General features: G+C 41.3%; 1 protein-coding gene across 4 annotated transcripts in view; it reads left to right on the top strand.

The window, feature by feature from the left end:
• LOC102080584 (ADP-ribosylation factor-like protein 15) overlaps window positions 1–19,886 on the top strand; it is a 97,624-nt gene extending 77,738 nt beyond the window's left edge. For 3 of the 4 annotated variants that reach the window (XM_025896836.1, XM_005473558.4, XM_005473555.4), the window contains one exon: window positions 18,036–19,884. In XM_025896836.1, the coding sequence (XP_025752621.1) occupies window positions 18,036–18,188 (153 nt within the window). In that variant the 3' untranslated portion in view covers window positions 18,189–19,884. Of the gene's footprint in view, window positions 1–18,035 lie in introns of all 4 variants that reach the window. The other variant, XM_025896838.1, reaches the window with a different exon arrangement.
• Window positions 19,887–25,529: the final 5,643 nt, after the last annotated feature.

The raw sequence follows: 25,529 nt of genomic DNA, 5'->3' as shown, positions 1-25,529 counted from the left end.
CAAAAAACAAACAAAATTAATATCAAGTGATAAAAATAAGAATGTTGCATCACATGGGATCCAAGTAAAGATTGGTGAATGTGTTTTATTGATGTATTCAGGAATTGCCTTCGCAGTTTTTTTGTCCCAAAGACTGTTTACGTCATTTGCAACTTTTGCACCCATTTATGAATATTTCATAAATGAAATTATGAAATATTCTTGAAACCAATTAAACCCTTCTTAGTGCAGCATTGGTGAAATGTTACATTGATCTGTGCTAAACATTTGAGAATAGTTGTTTTACCAGTGTTTCATATGCATTTGTGTCTGAAGTATTAAGTAAGATTTTAAGGTAGCTTTTCACACCTAAGGTGTTATCAAAGTATTGCTGACCAGTGTAGTGTACATCATAGTCAAAGCGTCACGATGCCATTTCTTGTGTTATTAAGTACAAATATAGAAGGAAATCTTTCTCATTTCCCACACAGAACAGTATTATTTCCAGTCCCAAAGTGGGTGGTGGTAATTGTTTTCAATTTGCCTCCTATACTGTGGGCTTTGCTCAAATCTGTGTCTGTACCATCAGCATGTACCAGATTTGCAAGCCCACATATTTGTTTTTTGTAGTCATTGTTGATACGTGAGCACAAAATTAAAGCATTAACATCACTGTGCCATGTTGCATTATACCATGAAGGAATTGTGGGCTGGTAACATGGCTCGTTTTTGGTGTTGGTTGGCAGAGTGGAGGCAGTTTTGGAAGCAGGCACAGAAAACTGTTAACTTTATTAATTTTTAACCACGATTCTTCTCTTTCTTTCTTTTTTTTTTTTTTTTTTCTTTGTGAATCAAATTACAAAAAACATTAGATCAGTGAATCTGTATGACTGCATCCTGTCTGCTTGCATGTGGCAAGAAATGTCAATCATAAAGCCTAGTCACTGCCCCTCAGGTTTAACCAGTAATTGTGAGAGAATAAACAGAATGTCTAAGGATGTGACTAAGCCCCCTAAGACCTAATGGGAGCTAATAGTGAAATGTTAAAGGTCTCCAATGACCATATGACCAGAAGGACTCTACGTGGGCTGCGGCATGACCAGTCCTCAGTGCCAACATCCACTCAGAACACCGTGTTTCTGATGAATAGTTTAGGGCACTAACTGTCTGGAAGTGAATCAAATGATTTTGGGTGTCATAGCCTCCAGATGAAGCCTATGGTAGCTCTGCTTTCTGAGCATGTGGAAGTACAAACAGGATGTGTGTCATGTGCTGTTAAACTGGTAAAAAGCCAAAAACCTTTTATTTTCTGAAATATGGACACATTTAAAGATTTCTGCTTCTTCCTGTTCTTTTTAAATGGCTTCTTTAGCATCTGTTGTGCAGAACGGGCTTTCTGCTAAACATGTATGATATTGTTCCCCTTTTCTGTAGTAATCCTAGCCTGTAGACAGATGGAATCTGTTTATCATCTGTGAAAATGAACTTCCAGTCATTGACAATAGAGAGGATGGGATTCCAACTCTCACGATTATTGTTGAAATGTGTATACATCCGGATAATGGCATGCTTAACGGATGCGTTGAAATAATCTTTCGTAATTGATGCGTTTTAAAGTAATCCGTGGGTGTTAAGGGATGTTATTGTTTACCTGTCATGCACACCAAACGGTACAGCTGACACCTCAGATGAAGTCAGTTCCTTACAAAGTGTCTTTCCCAAGCCTATTTTCTGCAGTGTTTGTGGCAGTTGCAGGTGATACCCCTCTAGTACTTCTGTGCAGACCAACTCGCTTGAAGAGACCCAAAGCGTCTAAGTAAAGAAAGATGAAAGCTTTGGAAAGACAGCCAGACAATGGAAATGAGGAGTACTTTGTGGAAATAAAAAAGTTACTGGTAAGTTTTGGAGCAGTTCCAAGTGCCACAAGTGTTGCTCACTCAGCAGGCTCTGCTTCATCTTCTCTGATTAAGTTTTTACTTCAGTTATCTGAAAAGTACTGTTCATTCCCTCTGGTGATGGTTTCACTTAATCAGTTAAAGTTAAGTTGCTTGCAACTCTTCAGAAAAGAGCTCATTTTCTAGGTTCTCACCTCTAATTGCATATTAGATACTTTAATGTTGCACAATAATATATATACAGTTTCTAGTAACTAATAACCTCTGCCCTTGCGGGCATTTCATTATCGTCATTAATGCCCACTTAATCTGACAAGAGTCATTTGATAGCAGTATTTTCTATTTAATTAACCGAGTAAAGGTGTGAAACGCATGGAAAGTATTCTTTTCTCATCCTTTTGTTCCGTGGATGTCACAGAAACCATTTTTAAGGTGCATCAGTTATTAGTATTTTTTTCTACAGCACTGCTACATCCTTGTTTTCTCTTCGGAAAAACACCGAACAGAAATCTCTGTTCTGGTGACGGTTGTTTCTTTTTGTTGTTTTTTTTGCAGGGAAGCGTTGCAAGCCTCCCTGCAAAGCTTTGACAGTCTGATATTTATGTTTCTTATGAAAACCTAGGTGCAGTCATAATTACCCTTTTAGATGTTTTATCATACTTTTTGAAATCTATATTTTTTGCAATGTAGTTGTTCATCATTGATCATTATGATAATGACGACTCTCTTCACTGTGCGCACTCTTATTTGTATGTTTTTCTGAGCCAAACTTAGAAAAGCATGCTAAATTAATTAAAGTTAATTACAGTCGGGTGTTGTTTTACCACTGCTGGTCAGAGAATAACTGCCAGGCATGTTTTCATGTTGTTTATTTCACACAGTAAATGAAACAAAACAGTACCCTTGTGTATTTTTTAAAGTCATGTCTTCATTTTATTATTTCTTTTCAGTTTAGTTCATATTTTATATCTTTGTTCTAGCTTAAGGTCAGAGAAAGTCCTGTACTGTCTTTACTTTAAGCCAGTGATGTGATGATGCATAAATTTGAAGTAATGTACTGCACTGGTGTTCTTACTAGAAATTCTAAAACCCTTGTTTTTGTTTTTATTTATGGTTTATCTGTTTATTTCTGTGGGATATCTCAAACACTAGTCATCTGTCTGTCTTTACAGGGTTTGTCTTTATGTGAGCATTAAAAGCACAAAGACGAGCACTGTGTGCTTTCACTGAAATATATTGATCATTTCTTTTACCATTAGAAAAGTGACTATGACGTTACTATGCAACCTTTTTTGCTATCTATACCTGTTGCACAAGATAGAGGTTGGATTTAATAAATCAGTCACCTGAATGCATCACATTTTGTGCAAAAACTGAAATTACAATTAAAACTAGAGAGACACACATGATCAAATGGTAAAAGTATTTATAAATAAATTAATCTGTTAATTTAAAAAAAATCCCCTTTAGCAATTGTAGTAATGGACAAAGTTTGTAAAATCAACTGACTTGTTGTTTGAAATATGACGCATCTCTTCCTAGCCACATAATGCTCTTACTCACCCTCGACAGGTGGTAGACATCCAGATGGCTACTTGAATGTTACATCCAGTTGATCGCTTGTTTTTAGCCATTAATTAGTTCATAAGTTATCTCAGCATGCAGCACATACGTAGGTGCACTGCCGGGTTAGTAATACATTTTTGCAAGTTGTACCCTGCACAAACTATGTCGCTCTTGCACATGCTGAATCTTGCCTACTCTTTGCTAATTGAATATACAGTGCATTAATGTGATCCAAATGTGGAGAGGTTCCTAATAATTTGTGTTGGCATGCGATCTGGCAGTTATGACCAAAACAGGTAATTTGTTAAAATTGAGGCTTTGAAGATGACTCACCATAAATTCTCACACAAGGCCCAGGAAGTATATATATCCGGATGTGGTTATGATGGAACTGACACTCCTGAAGTTTAAAAACATTTATTCAGTTAATATAAAACCACCAGAATTCTATTTAAGTTTGCAGATATGACTTAAAGGAAATTTAATGCAGACCAAATTAAGCTTTCTATAGAGGGGGGAAAAAGCGGGGTCCTCAGAATAACATTTCTGCTGCATAAGACCCCTAATTTCCTAAACAGAGCCTATAGGTTTTTGACTCTCTTATGTTCTTTTTTTCTAGTGTCCGTGACAGTAATTTAACATTGCAGAAAGTCCTCTCACAACTTTTGATCAAACTGTGTTGGGAATAGTCCAGACGGAAGTGGCTAGTCAACCACTGTCCTCTGTCACATTTTGCACATGGTGAACTTGCAGGTCTTGGCACACATTGGGTGGTGGCTGTGCTCAGTGACTCATGTGGCGCCCAGTGTCTGAAACTTTCGTCAAACGTCTGGCACATGGTGTGTGTGTCATTGTGGACTGTGACGCTGGTGGCTCAAAATTCCCCAGTGGCTGCTGATTGGTTGTTTAGAAGATGAGGCACAGGTAAGGGCCAATCAATGAACCTTAAGAAGGAAACAACACAGCGTGAGCAACTCCTTTGCCAAATGGCCATAACTAAGTTGTTAAGATCACCCTTACAATACCTTGCATTTGCGTCATTACTGAGTGCAAATGTCTAATAATTGCCAGCTCATTTAGAATAATCATCAGGATAAAAGTTGTGCACCACATACGTCACAAATGAGACTGAAAAGTGACAATTTTTTCAAAGTATATTTTTAAGTCCTCCCCTCTATTAGTCTATTAAACAGGAGTTTACAAAGGCTGCCAGTACTAACCTTTTTTCCTCCTTTTTGTCCTCTAGAAAATAATCTGTTGTTAGCACAAGCAAAAAGGACGACTACCTTTAGGGAGGTAATAAATTCAGTGTTAAGAGCTTTTTTGCAGGAGTGACCCAAGTACAGGAGAGAAAAGACACACAGTCACATTGAAACACATGAAATGACGTCTTCAAAAGAGTGAAAAATGAAAAAAAAATGTGATAGGCTGACCTTAAAAATGTCCTTCAGTAAAATGCTAAATTAGTCATTCGGACAGCAGAGCATTAAAGTCTTGATCGCTTTGCAGAATACAGTCATGTTTAGTTAAAACACGGTCTTGCAGTTGAAGTGAAGGATCATAATTTGATTTCTTTGAACATAACTTCAAAAAGACATGGTTTAGGGCAAAATCTGTGAGATTTGGTCTCACTGATTTAGGTTTGGCGTGGGGGGGACAACTCTTATTGTCCTCACACACACTCACATGTCTAAACTCTACACAGACACGAGGCGTTGAAAAGGAAACTTTGATCTAATCACAAGTGTTCTGTGCTATTTATTTATATGATGATGTTAAATGTCTCTCCTTTGACTGACTTTAATCTATGAGAGGTCCTAATGGATGTCCTTTCTCAGTTTGCCTTTGATGGAAAAGGAAGGGCCGGTGATATCGAAAGGAGTGTTTGCTCAACTCAGCTGGTCTGTAAACACTGATGCTCACGACAAAAGTGATGCTATGCTTAACGCTGCACAGCATGTATGTGTTGCGTGGCTTGCCCTTTGTTTTTTCACATACCTCATGGGCAGAAAAAGCTGCGGTCAGTGCTTAATCACCACAAGGGCAGTCTGTGAGCTATGACCTGTCTTAGTCTTTTCATCTAGATTTAATCACGTACGTTGGTAAAGGAGTGCTGCAGCCTCGTCAAATGATTCAGCAGATGTCGGTATTCTTCAGTGGTTTGCTTTCGCCTTAAGAGAGTTAAGTAATGTTGCAAAAGTAAAAGTGAGCCAATTTCATCTTTCTCCTGCTCTCTGCAGAATAATAATTAAGACAAATTCCAAACGGGCTCGTTGCCAGTCTTGTAAAGATGAGATCATTGTGCAATGTCAAATAATTTTTATCAGCTTGACTGCCAAAGATTGGGACTAATGAAAACTGCAGCTCAAGTGCAGTCAGCATTTCTAACAGACATTCTTTTTGAATTCTACTAATTTCCCAATAAAACCTTTCTCCACGATGCCAAATGAAGATGAATGGGCTCCAAACTTAAAAGGTCCAGCTGTTGCATAAAAATTTCTGGTGCAGAGTTAAAAACGGCATCAGCAGGGAGACCACCATAGTGTTCACAGATCTGGGGAATCGACGGTCTATTTCATGCGAAAAAGGAATGTATTCAGATGTTAACCGAAATCATATACAGCTGTTTTTGCCTGGGGTGTATTCCCCTTATCAAACTAAGTAAATAGAGGAATTGTAAAATACCTCCCGTATAATGACAGCTTCACTATAGAATATTTTTTTGCAGTCACTTAGATCAGATTTCCTTGCTGTGTGCTGAGTGAGCAGAGAAGACTGATGGCGGTACTGAGCAGGAGGACAGGGGATGAACAGCAGGAAAGCAGACAGGCGGCGGGGGGGGGGGTCAGGTGGTGTGACTTTTTACTCTGCCGCTCACTGACCTTGACAATGGAGCCCCAGCCACTGACTCTGATGGCTCTCTCTGATAGTGTCTCTTGCTCGCTCTCTCTGCCCCTCTATCTGTTTCTCTTTCGCTCTCTTTTCCTCTCTTTCCTTTTTTCTTTCAACCCCCCTCTTCTCTCCCTCTCTCCCTCTCTTACTCTCTCTCCCTCTGCTTGCGTCTAGTGAGTCTAGCCCGCTGGCTATGGCAGCCAAAATGCACCACCACCTCTCTGCTGCAGCTCACCCCCCTCTTACCTCACGTCTGCTCTTTTCCAGACAAGCGGGTTTAAAAAGTCAACTGCGTATTGAGCCGTCTAGACTGAAGCCGGTCAGCAACCAGTGCTCTCCACCCCCACCTCCCTCTCTCCAACCCCAGACTTGTGTTGCTGGCTACAGGAGAAAAATGGATGAGGAGCAGGTGCCCTTGCTGAGCTCTGTTCCTTAATTCTTGCCAAGTGCAAATGACTCTGTGGTCACATTTTATAAACATATTGACCACAATGTAGCAATATCAGGAAAGCCGAGCTTGAGTTAGCCTCCCGGACACGTTGACAGCATTTTAACAGCAGTTATCTGTGAAATATGTACAGATGTTAAAAAATTATTATTTTCAGCCCATTTCATTAAACGATATGTTGGTGATCTGTTGCTTATTAGAGTAAGTTCATCCAGTGTCCATTTTTTCTTAAAGGTGTTTTTTTTATATAAGAGTACACTTTTCTATGGGTTTATAAAATGCACTCTTCCACTCTGCTGGCTGTTATTTGTTTGACTTTCAGTTTTGTGAGTAATATTTAACTACTTCTTGCAGATGCCACTAGCATCAAATTTATTCACTTCATATTTGCTCGTCATAATCGAGGTCCATGCTGTTGTACAGAGCACACAAATATCATTTGGTTGGGGGAACGTACAGTAGGAATGAGATTACGGTCCTGCATTCCTTTGTGTTCCGGTAGCACTGAAACACTAGAATAGTATGTAACTGTAACTGAATAGCGATGATGAAAGTCTACAACATGCACTTAATGGAGGATTTTATCTCACACAGATATGCTTGCTAACACTTCACACGGTCCGGTGTAGTTTCTGAGTTCAGTTCCCTCCCGTCAGTTGATTAGGTGAACCGCATGGCACTCCCAAGTGTGACATTCCATGTAAAGCAGCGCGTGATATTTTTTTAAGAGGTGTCTCCAGCCAGTGGCCCCACCATGTGCACTTAGATGACTCTATCTTCTCTGGTAAAACACGGTGTTGACAGCTTGATTTTCCAACAGACTCTTGCAATTAAGCTGTCTTTAAATGTCAGTGTCTGCCTTTACGTCTTCTATTACAATTAATCAGTCTGTGCTCTCATTTTTCCAATTCACTCAGGTAGTATTGAAATTTAATGCAGAGATGTTTCAAGGTGTTAGAACTCAACAAGTCCCGTCAGGTTTTTTTCTTTTTTACACTTTGATTTGATACTTTTGATTTCCCCTAAACTCACACTGCATTTCAGTAGTATTTTTTTTTCCATCAATATTTCTTGGTGACCGTGATAAGCTGGGCTTGTGAAAACACTTTTGTTTCTTTACAACAGGACAGAGGAATTTATCCTTGATGATAGCACCGGAGTGACCGTCCCCTTTGCATTTTGCATGTGGTACACTGCTCCTGACTCTTGCTTGGTCATATCCTCTTACAGATGGTGGAAAAGACATAGCTGGATGTTGTCACTCCTGGTAGTGATGACCAGAAAGTGCTTACAAAAAAACATAGAGGATTCAGAGCAGACTGGGTTGATAAACTCTGTCTTTCTTGGTGGTCCCATGTGAAACTGTACTCCCGGGAAGGGAAAAGTTGACTCCAGATGTTTTAGCTGATAGATATACCTGAGTCTTTGATAAATGATGAGCCACTTTTAGGGGTACTGTAACATACATTTCCATGTTGCTATTATCCTCTGTTTCCATGTGTTGTAGTCTGTGAGTGATTACAAAAAAAGCACTGCAAATCTCAAGAGAGATCTTACAGACATGTAACCGGGGCTTCATCCAGCCCACCTTGGGATGCAAAAGTTGGAAAATCAGTCAAGCAGCACATATTGATTACCCTCCGGAGAATGTGTGCTAGACCTTGGAAGACCAGTATGTGAAGTTACTTAGAAACTGCATGTTTCTTTGATGTTTTATCTCGCTTACATCTTTGTCTAACCCACTAGCGCAGCCTTCCCACCCACCTTCATTTCTGCTTTCTTTCCTTTTCCCACCCATGCCGCCTTTCTCGTCCTGTCATCCCTGGGCAGGTGGTCTGTCCCTCTGGGAGGTTAAGGGGCACTGTGGGTGAGAGGGCAGTTGGCAGGTTGTGTGGGCACTGTGCACGCATTTTCCCATAGCCCACGTCAAATGCCGCTGAACCCTGACCCTAGTGGGTCCTCACTCTCAGAATCCGTTTGGAGCGCAATTCAGACAGCCAGACCCTATTCAGCACCGTACTTTCCTCTGTAGGAGAAAAGAATCCCGTCTTTCCCAATTGTGGTCAGTGGCCCTCCCTTTGTTTTCGGTCAAGCAGGGTCGGACGACCGGCCACCACAAGCCAGGACAAGACTTCCGAAAAGCCTATTCAGTATGCGATTTGACCCCAAAGTTCCCTTGCTGACTCACATGGATCAAACGCTGGGAATCTCGGAGGGGGGGTTCCCTTCCATTGAGTTTTTCATCCATTGAAATGTACCCTTTTTCACAAGTTTTCTAAAAGTTTGATGGGTATAGCACTGTTTCACAAATGTGGGGCTCCTGGTAGATTTATATCCAGGCTTCACAGAGGTTTGTTCTTAACTTCTTAACTGCTTTAGTGTTAAAGGCCATTATTGGCTTTATTGATAATTAATTGATCCGATAAAAAGAACAGGGTTGGCTTTCATCCTTGCCTGTTGTGGTATGAAAATGATCGTGTGTGGCTATGGCTGCTTTTGTTTGTACTGATCCACAGCTTTGGGTATACACTACTGATTTCTTATTATGGAAGAGATTAAAACCAGACAGAAGCAGTTCTCTAACTAAGGGAATTGAACCATGCATCAAAAACAAACACATTTCTCAAACTACATCAAACCTCATGTTTGATGATGAGCCCTGCGACCATGCATATCCACAGACGCCACCGATGTGTAAATTTCCCGAAAATTGGTTTCATAGAGTGACGTGCACTTTAATTAGTGAAATTTGCTTGAAGCAGCTGGAACACATGTTGGGAAATGTGTGTTTTGAACAAACAAGCCTTGGTTTCATCATAGCTTTTGTTTTCTGATTGGTCTTTTTGCCTGCCAGTTGGTTGTTTTTAGGGGGAAAAAAAGCTTTGTTGTGATTAGTTTACACATTACACGCAAACATGTCCATGTATGCTTTTGAATCCTTTGATTATGTGGTTACGATTATAAATATGAGAAGGTATCCAAAGCAAAAAAAAAAAAAGAAGTATGAAAGCGCTGCAATCTTGAATGAACAAAATTTGATAGCCTTTGATTTGCACGTCTGTGTCTGTGAGAGTAAGCGTTGCAAAGAGAAGTTGCTATGTGAGGGTGTGTGTACAGACTCCAACTTGATGCATGGTTTAAATCTTTTGCAGGAGTGGAGCACTTTGATTCTAATGCCGCGTGCTGTGTGCTGAAGCAGGGGCCTGCTGCAGCTTTCAAGCTGGTTAACTGTCAGAACTGGAGTGTGAAAGGGGGGCCTCAGAGTGAAAGGGGTGGACAGTCCCACTAGGGGGGTCCTGGAGAAGGAGGGGTGGCTTGGGACAGACCTCCTGGGCTTTGAGAGCCCTCTGTGTGGGCTGCTACAGCAAGGCAGCCCCCTTCACAAGAAGAAGAGAGAAAGGGCGGGCTTAAAGGAAGGTGCTGGCACATTGGCCCCTGCAGCAGGGAGCATGGGCAGGACGCCAGCTCACCCGTTTAAGTCCCATAGACCAGATGTTCCTTGTCAGGGAGCTCTTGGCCTTTCATAAATTGAGATACTGTAAATCTTTAATAAGGCAAGGCAAACATGCACACCCCACCCCCCCACTACACACACTTCCCAGATATTCTACCCTCGCAGACTTTTCTTAGTGTCCTGCAGGTCAAACCCTGGTGAAGGGGCCTTGTTCCATGTACTGAACCTGCCAATTATTCTCCAGCCTGCACAAGAGGGCGGATGTTTTCCTTCCCCTTTGCACCCAGCCCGCACTCTATAGAAAATGCCATTCATGCTTCTGGCCTGTAACATCACCTCATCTCTAAGCTTCACTTAACGATATATGCCAGCGACCACAACCAAAGAGGTCTCTTCTTAGATGTTGTGATCTAAATATATATAGCATCAGAAGCTTATGAAATTAAGTGCGCCCTGTTTTTCAGGTATGATTTTAGCATGTTATCTTTTCCTTTCTCGAGTGATCTTCTGGACATCTTTGTACCAATGTCAGCATATAAACTAATCAGCCACAGCTTTAAGGCCTCTAATTACCCATTTCCTTACATCAGCTTATTAAATTCAGAGAATAACTTTTTCATTTTAACTTTGAAGCAATAAAAAAATCTTAATGACATCTTCCTTAGTTGTTCCACTCCAAGAGGAGAATAGAAATTAGAAATTAATTTGCAAACCTTTGCCAGTCTGACTCAGTGACTGCCATTAATCCAAGTTGGACTGCGATTGTTTGGAAACAGGTTTTCTTGCAATCAGCTGCTAAATATAAAAAAAAAAATTCAGTGCGTTCACTGGGACACCAAAGGTTTTTTTTTCCTCTGGTGTTTTTGAGTCATTACTTATTTTTCTGTTGGTCTGATTGCTTTAGATATTTTTAGCCTGTCCTCTAGACCCTTGTCTCACTATGCCACATACCATGCCACGTTTTTTTTTCCCTTTTGTCCTATGTAGATTTGTAAGGACGTGTTCTGCAGAAACACACTGCATCTGATGTTGTCACTACCAAATTTGAAACATGCATCATTTACCCATGAGGAAGCCAGGCGTTTTTGGAAGTCATATGACTTGCTGCAAGAAAAATAAAAGCAAATACCTCTGTGCTTGTAAAAACAAAGCAAAAAAAAAAAAAGATCTACCTGTTCATTGTCCAAATGGGAATTTTCTCATGCACATCTTCTAGATAAATTTTCAAAATGCTTATATGGAAAGAACATTATCACTGTGTAACCTCTTAAAAGCAATAACATTGTTCCAAGGAGCACAGTGAAGGAGTCTGTAAGAATGTCCCCTGTGCATCCTTGATTTACAGAGCCTCTGAGGATAACTCTGATCTGGCAGTGGTCAGTTGGCTTTGAAGAAAAGTGTACTGCAAGTGAATCACTTTGAACCCGCGCTAAGCTGAGCCCAAGGGAAGCCCTGTGGTCTCACCTGAGTGGAACACGACAGTAAATCTAAAGGCTGCTCAGGTTTTACATTGTGACATTGGGACTTTAGACATTTTTGCCTGCTCCAACAGTTCTACAACTCTGGTCTGGTTCCAGGGTGGCCTCAGCGCTTTTACATGCTAGCTAGACCTGGATTGTTTCCACAGCAAATGAAAGGATTTAACTCAAAGTCCACATCTTTGTTTGTCCCACTCACTCCTGTCATGCTCAGAATTCAGGCTTATAGTCTTTGCAGTATGTCTTTTTGACACCATTGGTGTGTTCTTAAACCCCCTACATCCATTTTTCTTTATTTGCTTCAAAGTACAGCTGTAGGTTTCTTCATGGATCTTTGCATTCCTGAGTGCGCCCTAAATCTACTGCAGCTTGAAACATCAAGGTCTTCAGCTGTGCACTGCTTCTTATTGATGATTGCTCTGGTCTTTAGTATACAAAAGCTGATTGCTTCCATTTCTGTATCCCTCAAAAATATAATTGCTACCAGACAGCTAATGTGTTTTTGTGTATTTGGCATTTCACCTCTATCTGTCAGTCAGTGTAGAGCGTAGGGTAAGGTAACAAACGTCCGCTGGCCAGGAGTCAGAGTATCGATTGGTCCACTGGGCCACGTTAGTCAGTTTATGTACACAAAGTTGAACAAAATGCATCTAAAAGCAAAGCTATTATTCTGCTGTACAACAGTGCGAGCATGTGAATCATATCACTGCTCCCTAAAAATGGATCCAAGCTTGGTCGATGATGAGATTCGTAGTCCATAGCGTTTACATGGGACTTGACTGGACACATACAAATGCACAACAAAACCTTAAACCTTTTGTGATGTGGGAGCTTTAACATATACAAGACTGGTGTCTGCTGTTATTAGATGAGTATATATATATGATTTGCAGGCAATTTAAAGTTTTGGATCTTTTGGAGAGGCATCACCCGAAGAATATGACAGGTTTCTCTGTAGTATAGCAAAGCATCAACAGTGTTACCCTTTGTAGTATCTCTTCTGGGCTCAGGAACTCAAACCATTTTTAAAAGAATCCCCAAAATATAGTTAAATGTTTTAATTAATATCATCAACATGCAATGACTACACGACTAATGGCTGGGAAAGTCTTTGGTTGGGGGAAGCCCTTGTATATATATTGCTGTGCACACACAATAGGAAAGGGTTTGGTATGGAGATCCTGTTGAGCTCTATTATTGTATTCTCGCTGTGCTGTGCCAGCTGCTGGCTGTCCCAACTATATTCAAAGAGGGATTCTGCAGTGCTCACTTCATGCCCTACTTACTGCTAATACATTAATCAAACAAGTGATCAGGTCATGATCTACCTTGACTTGCCCACCTTTGATCCAAAATCTTCAGTCCATTACTGAAAGTGTTATAGCTTTAAATAGGTGCTTACATAGGCTTTGGAGTTTTGTTTACTGGCCAGTGGGCTGTTTCGTTTCACACCTCCCTCAATTTGAAGCACAGTGTTTGTTTATTCACAGGCTTCCCAAGTGTTCCTCTCTTGGGGACCTCCAGGCTTTCTCATGTCTTTAAGGCTCTTTAGGTAAGGCAGAAAAGCAAACAAAGGCATATCTCTTATATGGTGAGTGGATCTCACATTACCCTCCCGTTTCAATGCAGTCGCCAGTGTGGGCCATTTTCCAAGTGACTGATATCTTCACAGGGGCCAACATGTCAAGGGATGGTGTAATTGATTGTCTTGGATATTTGAGTCTGCCACTTTCCCTGGTTAAGAGACCCCCTATTGCTTCCCTCTCCAGTTTTGTGCTCGTGTGGTGAGGTTTTGACATGTGACAGTGACGCTTCATAGATATGTTGTCATGTTAAATATTAGGCGAAGGGCATCGAAGGCCATGTTATTCATTTATTCGCATACACATAATAAAAAGATGTGTTTTGCTCACATTCTGTGAGCAGAAGTGATGCTCTTTTTGTTTAAAAAGGGTCTCTGCGGAAGCTTAGCCTAATTAAAAGCTCTAGGCCGAAACTGTTGGTTGACCAATGAGCGCTCCTTGTTTCAAAAAATAGTTTTGATATTGTATGGAGGAAATCATAACGTGTCTATTTTTAACGGCTTCTCTTTAGGTTTTGACTTTGTTTTGTTTGTTTAAAAAGAACCAATGTCTTCTCAGATTAACATTCAGTGTTCTTCTGTTTATGATATTATTACTTAAACAGTAGATGTTATTAGTATTATCTGATAATACTCTATTTAATTTAATTGTTTTTTCAGGCTTCTATAACCCGAGGGAAGTGTCAACCTTACATGAGAAATGGAAAGCTTACAGCACAGATCATTTAACTTTCTTTCGGTCCTAATCTGTTGTAGGACTGTATCCAACAAATCTAAATCTCTTTCATCTGGCTTTGTTGTAAACCTCTGCAAATATCTTAAAAACGACTTGAGATTTCTTAAATACGCCCTCATAGCAACAACCCGCTGAACCGTAGTAAGCTTTATCAGAAAGATCCTGAACATGGTAATGTCACCGTGTTAACTTGGACTTCTGCCATCGCACTGTTGAAAAGGTGCTTAACCACAAATTACTCAGCACAAATTCAACAGCAGAAATAACTAGAAGGAACACTGCGTACCAATAAAATGATGAAAATGATCCATGAAATTGACTTTTTGAAGATAATTACTGCTGTGGAAACACTACAACAAAAGTGAGTCACATTAGGTTACATATCACTTAGTTATGTATCAGCTCTCTGTGTACTCTGTCTGTGATGCTGTTTGCACAGTGTCGGTTTTGCCTCAACAGTGTGATGCTTTAATACATTTCGGAAGGGTTTTTTTATGGTAGGAGCTGTGTTTTTTGGTTTCCTTGATAGTTGTGGTGCAAGAATCAACAGGTAACAATCAGTAAATTCCCGCATCGTCTACTTTCAGTACCTGAATGTCTGGCCAGCTTGACAGAGAAGCTTAGTATCTGTCTGGATTGAGTGGGTGCATCAATGTAGATATAAGCTGCTTTTTTCTCTTTTTTTTTTTCCCTCTGTGTGGGTTTGGAAACCTGTTATCCAGTGCATGCTGGGAGAAGCTGAAACTGTACCGGTGTACCTAAAATATATGCTAAAGAAGCATAATGAGAAAAAACTTCTGACAATTTTTGTTGTTTTTGTTTTTTCTCTGCTTTATAATTTAAAATCTAGACATCTGAGCCCACTGCCACCTGCTGTACTTTATGCTTTTTTAGAAGGTGAAGACAACTGCAGAGGAGAGGATATAAATTTGTTAAGGGGTTTTTTTTTCTTCACATGTAGTATCAGACAGTAATATCAGGTATCTCCATAGCTGCCCTGCCCCTTTAGGTGGCTCTATGGTTTGTTTAGTTGGTCAAGAGGCCAGAGCAGAGCTCATTAAAGCTCTTTTATTCTGCCAGGAGATCCTCTTGACATGGCATGATGCCGAAAGTGACCATACATGCAGTAATCTGGCACAGGTCAGGGAGCAGCTGGATGCACGTGCCATACATGCCCATTGGGTGTCTTAAATAGCCCAAAAGAGGCTTGCCAGGGTTGGAGCTTAAGCTTAGCTGACTATATTATACAGCCACTCCCTGCGGACACTGGGTCACAAATTATACAACCTAAAAAAATACATCTATAATTCATTTACTTAAGTCGAGGCTCATATCCCAAAAAGAAATCATGCTTTAACATTATTTTATATATCTGTCCTCTGCCCCTTGGGTATGTTAGATTCCTTACACATTCCCAGTCTCTAGACTTTTCACAGTCTCAGAAGTTACTAACTATTCAGGGCTGTTACCAAAGAGTTCACCTTTGCTGGGTTTTATGTCTGTCCTCCTGAGAGCGCAGACTGTTGGCTAACATGACTAGGCTCGAGCAGCAGGAACTCGGCTGACACAGACACAAGCGATTAAAGAATTTTTGACACCCTTATGCATGTATAAGCTGCTTTCTAACATGCACAAGGCAAGACGCTCTGGTCTGTATGACCTAGAAGAAGCTAGACTGGATGACCCAGTGGTCATCCTTGGAGCCATCTGGCAATCCACGTCTTGTGTGGCTTACCCATACCACTGCCTCACGCAATTCCTTAAGCAAGCATAAGTGTGCTTAGGAGGATTTAATCTCAGAGAAACTGGTTTGGGCCACACTGTTGATTGCCAGTACGGATGCACCCCCTGTTGGGTCATGGGGTTCTTTCAGTAATGTAATACTGAGGCAGTGTTTTTAGCAGCATATAATAGCTGAATTGTGTGATTGAAGTCTCTGGATTTGATATGCAGTGTCGATGAGATGTAGCTCGCAAGAAGGTGTTCATATCAGCTGGCTATTAAGTAAAAAGGGGATAGTTTGAGATCACAGATTAGTGGCTTTATCGTGCGCACGTAAGTGTAAAGCTGCACTGAAAACTTTAGAAGTCATCTGCCGTCGTTGGTAAGACCGCTCATCTGTCGCACAGCGCTAAAGAAGGTATTTGCCACACTATGAGATGCCCCTGGGTGTGTTCTGTTGGCCCGTGAGGGGAAGTGAGAGAAGCTCGAGCCTGTCTGCACTTGCACAGAGGTCACTTGTGGACTTTTGACTGTCTGCCAGTGCAGGGGCCAAAGTCTTCCAGAAGAGGGCCTTGGCTACAGGCTGACAAGTAAGCCAGCCAGCCAGCCAGACAGGCAGCCAGCCACATCGTCTACAGTCTAGGTCTGGGGCTAGAGCCTGGGCTAGGGCAGCTCAAGTTACCCAGACAGATTTGTTAACACTGTTTGGGTCCACTCGGCTTTCTAGCCAGGCCTCTGAGCCAAACGCGGCTGAGGTGACTTAATCTGTCATTAAACTCACATTACACCCGGACAGAGACTCGGCTCAGGGGGGCAGAGACGGCACTCACTCTCCCACTCGCTGGCATGGCTGGCTGGGTTTGAGCAGACACAAAGAGTGCGCACCCCCTCCTCCTCCTCTCAGTCCTCTTCATGCCACACACCATGGCACAGCTAGACAGCCCAGCACGGTCTAGACAAAAGCAATTTCACTTGAAGTTGAAAAGTAATTTGACTGTGTGACGATCCTTGTGGACTTTGTGGTGTTTATTCGCTGCACATAGCTCCTTGTTTTCTTGTATAATTCAGAATACTGAGGTTGTCTGCAGTCATTACTCTTGGTTTGATATTTGCAGAAATGTGTAGAAATGAGCACTAAAGAAATCAATTAAATTGATAATAGCTAATGTAATGTTTTAAATAGCTTCAGAGCATAGCTTTTTAATGTGCTGTCCTCTTTCCAGCCTGTCAATACTCAATGTGAATATTGCATTCGAAAAAACACAGTCGTTTAGCTTGTAGTTTAATATTCTGATAAAGATGAGTGTGAAATAGAGATGCCTATATTCATATATTTCAACCCAGCGTTTGTACACATTGTGTACATTTCTGCAAGCCTATACACCATTGTCAAACTGAGCATGAAACTGACTAAATTAGTTAATAAGGGGGGAAAATTTTGTTTTTATTGCATCTGTTACATTTGAAGCTTTGCAGTTTTCTCCCAGAGCTGCTGACAGTACACATTTGGTTTTGTGCATTCTTCACTGGCTATAAGACAAACGGGAGGAGATGGCTGAACTGGGTTCACATCGGGCAAAAAAATTGTTTCCATATCTCTCAGCTTGAAAATGTCAGAAACCCTAACAACCTGCAGTACCTTCAGTGGAGGTCTAAGACATTGTTTCCCTCTGCTGAGATTTGTTTTTACGTAACAGCTGGTTCTGGTTCTCCCCCGAACCTCACAGCACCCCCACTGTCAAGAGCAGCCAAAAGCCAACATATGAACTTTATAATAACTGTTACAAAGAGCAGTGCCAACCCTTTTATTCCTCAGATGAAGAGGCTGTTGTGTTTCATTTAGCTGTGTGTGTGTGTGTGTGTGTGTGTGTGTGTGTGTGTGCGCGTTTGTGAGATCGAACAGCAGAAATTAATGGATACCGGTCTAAAAAAACATACCATGTCTTCAGTCTTATGTGTTACTAAAGCACAACGTTTTAAAGTTACTTTCTCCCACATGTTTGAGGGTGACGTAATATGTGAACTGACCTAGTGTGGTGAGGATATGAGATGAAAATGTGCCAGCTTACATGCCTTTACATGTAGTTTGACGATTTTGTTTTTGCTTTATTTGAACTTTTTATACTTTGAATTTCGTCAAAGATGTTCTGGGGGAAAATTAAAATGTTGATTAATATTTTTTTCTTTGTATTAAAAACAGGAGCTGTTGTTAGATGCTAAATACAAGATTTTACTTTTTTTAAATGATTATTTTAGCTGATTGCATTGTGTGTTTGGCTGCAGATCAAGAAGTACTTTGAGCTGGAACCGCTGGCCCGAGGAAAGCGCTGGATCCTGGAGGGCAGCACCACTGACAACATGGAGGCGGTGAAGGAGAGCTTCGGTCAGTTCATTAGCCTGTTGGAGGACAAAGACACAGAGCCGGCAAGGATATGATGCTAAAGCTGCTAATGCTAGGAGACATTAGCGGTTAAATACCACCAGATCCTGCTGGTGCCCATGTACATGCGCGCGCACACGCGCACGCACACACACGCACGCACACGCACGCACGCACGCACACACACACACACACACACACACACACTCGGACACATACAAGAAAATACAGCAGTTGGTTTCTCTCTGTGAGATGTGTATTGTATGTTATCCTCCCTTCACTGCGGTCTCATTTTTCAAATTGGAAGAGTGTGCACAAGCGACAGTCAACTACTACAGCCTGACAGAGGAGCGCGACTGTTAAACCCACCCAGCGTAAAGCAGTTTGTCAAAAGAAATCACTGAACTTTGCCGGCAACAGAAATCTTGTTTACTGCTGTTTGTGCCATTGTGATTAAATCAATGGCATTTGGAAGGTATGGCATTCCTTTGGTCATTATTGAGCACTAACACACACAGGCACACACACACACAGAGTGGAGCCCAGGTTGTCTGTAGATATGTTTAACATCTCCACTAATTACTTTGCAGGATGTTTGGGTGGGCATGGTTGAAGTTCTTTCCACTGAGAAGTACTGTATGGCTGTCAAGTGTGCTGCTCCTTTTGACTCGGTAACAGCGAATGCCATCGTGTGATTGGAGTGCATAGTCCAAAGCCTTGTGTTATGAACGGTAGTTACATATCGGTGTGTCACACCGTGTCTGAATATCTAATCTGAATAGTGTAGTCTGAGTATCTCATGGAGTATCGTATGTACATGCAGACAAGTATATTGCTGTGTACCCTCCTGTGCAGCCATACACAAGTACTACTAATCATGTGACTAGTGTTAGGTGAGTTTATGGAGACATTAGTCTTTCAGAGAATGTGGAAATGAGTTTGAATGCTTTTGTAAATGTGCAACTTAGGATATATTTTCTAGCTCTGTATCTTAACCTCTTAGAGCTGCATTCAGATTTTTTTATATGTCATACACACACGAGTCACACTTAGGAATTTTTTCAAATCAAAGAAGAAAAAAAGAAGAAAAAAACGATGATTGACCAGGCTGGATTTCTCCACAAAGTAGAGAAATGTAATGGACTTTGTTGCTTAACACTAAAATTGTCACTTTTGATTATGTTTTTGTTTTTTTACAGTATGTATTTTTATTTTCTTTTGATTTTGATATAATCCCTTTCAGCATTGGCTTGTGACTGCAGACTCCCATCGGGGTGAAATGCAAACTATCAATCAGCCACAGCAACAGCTGCATCTGACAAGTCGCTGTCCGACACACTAATGCCTTCCAACTGTCTGAAGACCCCTCCCCGTCTGCTGTTTATCACGTACCTCTGCCCCACTTCATCCAAACCAACACTACCCCTCCACTCCAGCTCCGCTCCCTGTTTCCATTACTGCTCGATGGGGCTTCTTTGGCCTAGACGAGCCAGTTCAGTGCAGCTGCCCTCAGGTGGACTCCACACCTCTTAAAATGAGTCATGTTCATTGTGCCACAGGTGTGTGGTTGTCCCGAAGATGTGCTTATGAATAATGTTCACACCTCCTCTTCTCTGCGTACTCTGTATTGTTTGTTGTTATTTTGATCAGTATTTTTGTCAGGTTTGTAGAGATTTAACCACTTTTTTACCTGATGTGAGAATGATGCATTTGTTCGCTTGAAAGCAAAATAAATCTGTTGACTAGGAATGATACCAGTGTTGGCCTTTTCATGTCATTTCATTACCCAGACCTTTAAAAATGCAGTATTTACAGTGTTGTTGTTGTTATTATCTCATCTTGCACTTGTCTCAAAAAAGGCGATTCATTTTTTTTAAAAGCAAAATCACCGTCATAGTTCTTGTTGGCATTTTGATCACTTTTGCTTCTTAAACTGTGGAAGTAAAATATCTGATACATTTGCCCTTTTACTTCCTCTGAATGCTATCGAGGGGGCATAATGCAGTTATTCACAGAATAATTGCAGAACTGTGGAGCTAAAGGAATTTTGTGCAAGCATAAATTTGGTCAAAATTGGTATGAATGGGAAAATATTTGATGGATTATTTGCATTTCATGTTTTAGCACAAAATATTTAAAGAATTGAAAGTTTGCATGTTTTCTTCACAGTACCTCTGGTTTGTGATTTAGGGCGACCCGTGGAAACCTGAGCTGCTGGAAGATAATCAGGAAAATGCAGATGACCCAGAGGAGTTTGAGCCAGAGGTTTAAAAAAAAGAGAGAGAGAAAGAGAGAGAGTGAGTAAGAGAGAGTCAAAGTGGAGCAGCTGAAGAAAGTTCTGAGTGGAAAGTTAACAGAGTGAGACAGGAGTTCCTGATAAATATACTCTACTCTGTGCTACCTCTGCCTCCCCCTTTCTTCTCCTTTTGCCCTTCTTCCCTCTCTTTCAAATTAACCGTGTGGCTTTAATACAATGTGTGTCATGCAGGTTGCCCTGGCGACTCTTTGATCCTGTTTTCCAGTCTCTGCCTCTGGGGCAGACGTGCTTCTCTTCAGTCTGCTGCACACCAGCTCTGGAAGCTCCTGCAGCCCTGAGACAAACCATGGGCTGCTGCGCTTGTCTCGCTCCCCCTTTTTTCTTCCTGTCGCTCTCACTTTCTATTTTAAGTCCTTCTTTCTCCCTCTCCTTATCTTTTTTCTTTCTTTTTTTTTTCTTTTCTTTGCTCAGATTTTTTCCATCTCTCTGTCTCACTCTTGATCGCTCTGCTTCCCTTTGGTCACACCAAAGTAGCCCTCCCTCAGCGTGGGCATGCCGAGTGCCCAGGGGAAGGGAAGAGGCCAGGACCTCAGAGGAGCAGCCCTCCCGGGAGAAAGAAGAGAGGCGAGGGACCTCTCACGCTTCCACTTCTCCCCACTCTGTCTCCATGTCTGTAAAGGTGATTTAATTCCCCTGAAGAAGACGCAGACGGTCTTCTCCTCGCTAAACCTTCACCTGCTCTGCTCATTTAATGCCTGGTGTCTGGCTCGGGGAGTGTCTCGTCCTTGTTGGCAGCAGACCCTCAGTATGAAGCTGCAAAGTTAAACTATCGTCATCTGTCAAGACTTTTCTAGTCGGTTTTCGTTCACAGTACATTACCTAGCAACAATAACCGAAACTGGATGTTTACTGTGATGGAGACAGTACATTCAAGTCTCTGCAGGCACAATTTATAATTTCCTAAAATGAATCTTGATTAATGGCAGACAGGAAGGGAGGAAGATGCAAAGAGATCTACAAATCTATGGCAAGCCTAATTGTTGGCAGCAATATAAAGTGAAGGTGTGATTTGTAACAAAAGGATAAAACAAGGAAAATTGCCCTCTACAGAACGACTGCGGCTGACGCTGCACAGAAGCACGCTGAACTTACGCAACACAGTTCAAAGCTGCCAACCACGAGCAATTATCCGCCATGCGAGGCTGCAGCCTTCATCATAGTTTATCATTTGTCTTTTTGGTTTTGATTTTCTGACATCAAGAGTGCTGCATTCACGTCATTATCTGGGCTTTTTTTTTTTTCTTCTCACATTTACAACTTGGTTACAGTTTGTTGTGTGTATACACACACACACACACACACACACACACACACACACACACACACACACACACACACACACTTTAGTTAACAGGAAATCTTCCATCAGGTGCAGTTCAAACACGGCCGGTGTTCATTTGAACGTTTTAGGGTGCTCCAGGATATTTCATATTGTTGGAAGCAGAAGCTATGTGGGTTTATAAAACAATGTCATGTTTGCAGCATTTCATCTTTTTTAGCAAAACTGTGATGTGAAGTGAAGACGAAGCTGCCTGGGTGTGTTTTCTCTCACACTTTCTCTCCCACGGTAATTAAAAACAGGTCAAAGAGTTTGTTTAAAAAAAAAAAAAACATTATGGAATATATGCTGTTTGTACTTCATTTTACTTCTGTTGCATAAAAGTAAGGAGTAGAATAGCACACTGTGCTCATAAGTCCTGAAATGGGTGTCAGAAACAATAGATATCAACAAAAATACACGTGCAGCTGACTCACATGTTAAATGACAGCATTCATTTAACATGTCAGCGTTCAACAGCTGCAGCATTTTTGCCGACTGGTTAAAATGATTATAATTTAAACGGTTTAGTTATTGAATATTCTACTAAAAAACATAATTTTATAAGAATATTAACTGGATTATGTTCATATTTTGGCAAATACTGCTTAATGTATAAGGATAGAAATTCATGTCATACAGCACAAGTATAAACAAATGCTATCACACACCACAAAATGAACCCTGTGAGCTTTGTGAAATGCAAATGTGTGACCCGACCGGGAACCTAACTTTCGTTTACAGGACAAACAAAAGCTGGCATGTTTTTTTAAACTCTGAAAAGAATGCCTCTTTCTCTCCGGCTTCTCCCGTCCAGTGTGTGTGGCAGCGTTTCTCCTGATAAGATCCAGCCAGGAGGTGGAACAGATGTTGCCCTGACATCCATCTGGGCCCTGTACCCCGACTCTGCCTCCCACAGCCGATGCTCTGTGCAGGCCGCTCACCATTCTCGGCCCCTCGTAGTGAGGGGGAAAGAAAAAAGCTCTCCACCGAGCGTAGAAATCACTTTCGATCACGTTTTATCCGAGAAAGATACCAGTCTGTAATCAAGCAGGACCTTTGGGTCTGTTCGGGGTGTTTCCTCTTTGTTTCAGCACTCTCCTGCCTTCAACACTCTCACACCCCTTTGAACAACAAACACAAATGACGGAAACGCATCGAAATGATGTAAGCTGGTGACGAACTGTACCCTGGACTAAATAATGGTTTCCAGATCTGTGACATGATTGAGGCGAGTCCAGAAATTTGCAGCACCGTGACATTTTCACTGGTGTCACGGCACCAAAAGCGATGGATTTGTTTACCCTGAAGGTGTCAGTCTCATATGTTTAATTTAACCTGATGATTAACGGAAAAGCGGTTGCAGATGAACCACAGTTATGGTGCAAATTTCAAAATCATGTTGTTTAGAGTTTCCACATCGTCAAAATAGGTGGGTCATTTGACGAATAATACATATTAATTAAGCCTTTCTCTTTTAAATTGCTTTTAGGTTAAAAGACAATACGAAAAAAAAATAAAAATCCTAGAGTCTTTTGTTAGAGAATATGGGAGTCTTGCCCAGAATTGCTTTTAATGAAAAATTCAGCAGTTTCTTAGTAATTCACTCATTTTTAGTCAGCCAGATTTGTGTTTTTCCAGATTTCTCAGAGCTGGTCAGAATGTGACTGCAGAGAAATCCCTCCTGTCGCGCACGTTGATCCTGAAGGGTTTGTGGTCGAGCCATAAGACTAATGAACAGCTCAAACCTGATAGAATCTTAACGAGTTACACCCCTGCCAAGCAGTGAGTGAGCGCACTCGCGCTTTGCAGCGACATGCCGGGATCGTTATGGTATGCCTTATGAGTCACTCGAGTGTTTGCTTTTTTTACTTTAACTTTAATTTGACGGTCTTATATTTTTTTTTTAAAAAACAAAAAAAAACATGAACATTAGAGAATATTAAATTAGTCTAAATGTCTACATGTAATTTGATCATGTCAGTTAATCAAGTGGAAATTGAGGCCCTTGGGAACCAAACCAGACAGCTGCCACAGTCATTTCTTTCCAGTTAATCCTATTGGAACAAGGAAGTCTTTATTCACATTAGTTTAGGATGACTGGCAGTCAGACTTCCTCATTATCTCTTTATTTTTGTTTTTCTGCAATGTGGAAATGCAAAAAAAGAGAAAGTCTCATAAATTTGTCTGTTGCAGGAGCAGATTTGTGAAGCTTCCCGAGTCTCAAGACCACAAGATCTTCACAGATTGTGGTCCTATAAATCCTAAAAACTAAAGCTCAGGTCAGTGTGAGTGAATTCACACAGTTTCAAACAGGACGATAAACTTGCAAAACTGCAGTTTTTGTTTAAATTTGTTCCTTTATGGTCCTGCATTAGAGTACTGACAAAATACTGCTTACCGTCTTACTTTTAAACCTTTTCAGGAATATTGAGGTAAATTTGGGTATGTGCCTCAATACAAAATGATCTCCAATAGAAGTATCCAAAGTTTGTTAGGCAGGAGAAAACCCCCTGTTTTGTATTATGCATGCATTGAGTATTTTGAAACCAAATTTGAGGTTTTGTAAAGGAAACATAAGGTAGTACAATATTTACCTCAGGAGTGTGGAAGTTTGTGTAAAATCCTTCAAAGTTAAACTTAAGAAAGCGCTTAAGAAAATATTTGTTAGGACTACCTTCATGATGTTATTTTTTACCATTTGTGAGTTTTAGATGAAATTAAATTCATTTGTTTCTTGCAGGGATCAAACTTTAATCCTCAAACTTTGGAGGAAACCATGCTGTGCTGCTCCGGCCCTTTTGTAGCCACCTAAGCGTCCCTTGTTTTTTCTGTGTGTTTGAATGCCTCATCTGTTGGGTGACTTCCGTGGGATTGCGGCCGGCTTGTCACTGAGATTGTTTGTCCTAAGGACGAGATCTGTGTGAGTCCTGTTTCTCTTCCTCTCTCCTCGGCCCGAGTGCTGACGGAGACCCGCATCCCAGGTGGCCCACACATCAAAACGAGGGATTGCGGCTCTTGGTTTTCAGACAAACATCACTCACTTTCTTTGTTGTCTGAGGGACAGGGGGCATGGCGGTTTATCTCCAGAGGATCTCCCTTCACCCCTCCCTCACTATCGCCTTCCACCAGCCCACTGCCCCATACCACAGGAGCTGCTAAAAGCAAATGTCAGTCAAGGAGAAGGTGTTGCATTCCTTCTAAAGGTCAATTAGTGGTGGCCACTGAAGGATCTGTTTAGTTCTTCAGTGGACTGGATGTCTAAAAGTTCTAAATTCATTTGCCTTTTTTCCCCCCGTTTTCTTTATGTGATGACACCTTTGTCACGTTTCAGTCCACTGCCCTTCCCTTCCTACATACCTGCCACACACGCAGCCAGTGTAGGCTGCTGTGAGCGTCATTCATAATGCGCTGCACATGCGAGCTATTTCTCTGTAACGGGGACCCAGTAGCAGCTTGCAGTTCAGCATCTCCTGACTCATCTGTGCAGGTGATTCCCCCTCCGTCTCTTCCCCTCCAGGCCTGTAAGGAGTGAAGTGTCTAGGGTACTTTTATGAGTATGACCTTAACATGTTCGTCTCAAGTGGTCTAGACTGAGCGCTCCGTTTACTAGAGTCCTCATCCCACTGATGGCTATCAGACTTTCTGCTTTTTACTAGTGACTCTCTCTTGTCATAACTCTTTGAAGACTGACAGACATGATGCTCCGACTGTCCTTTTTCGCGGACCTTGTAGAGAATTTACTATCAGAGGTGGAGAAGA

Source organism: Oreochromis niloticus, linkage group LG12 (assembly GCF_001858045.2).
Source record: "Oreochromis niloticus isolate F11D_XX linkage group LG12, O_niloticus_UMD_NMBU, whole genome shotgun sequence".
NCBI lineage: Eukaryota > Metazoa > Chordata > Actinopteri > Cichliformes > Cichlidae > Oreochromis > Oreochromis niloticus.
Note: the sequence above shows the minus strand (reverse complement) of the source record. Positions and strands in the feature narration are given on the sequence as shown.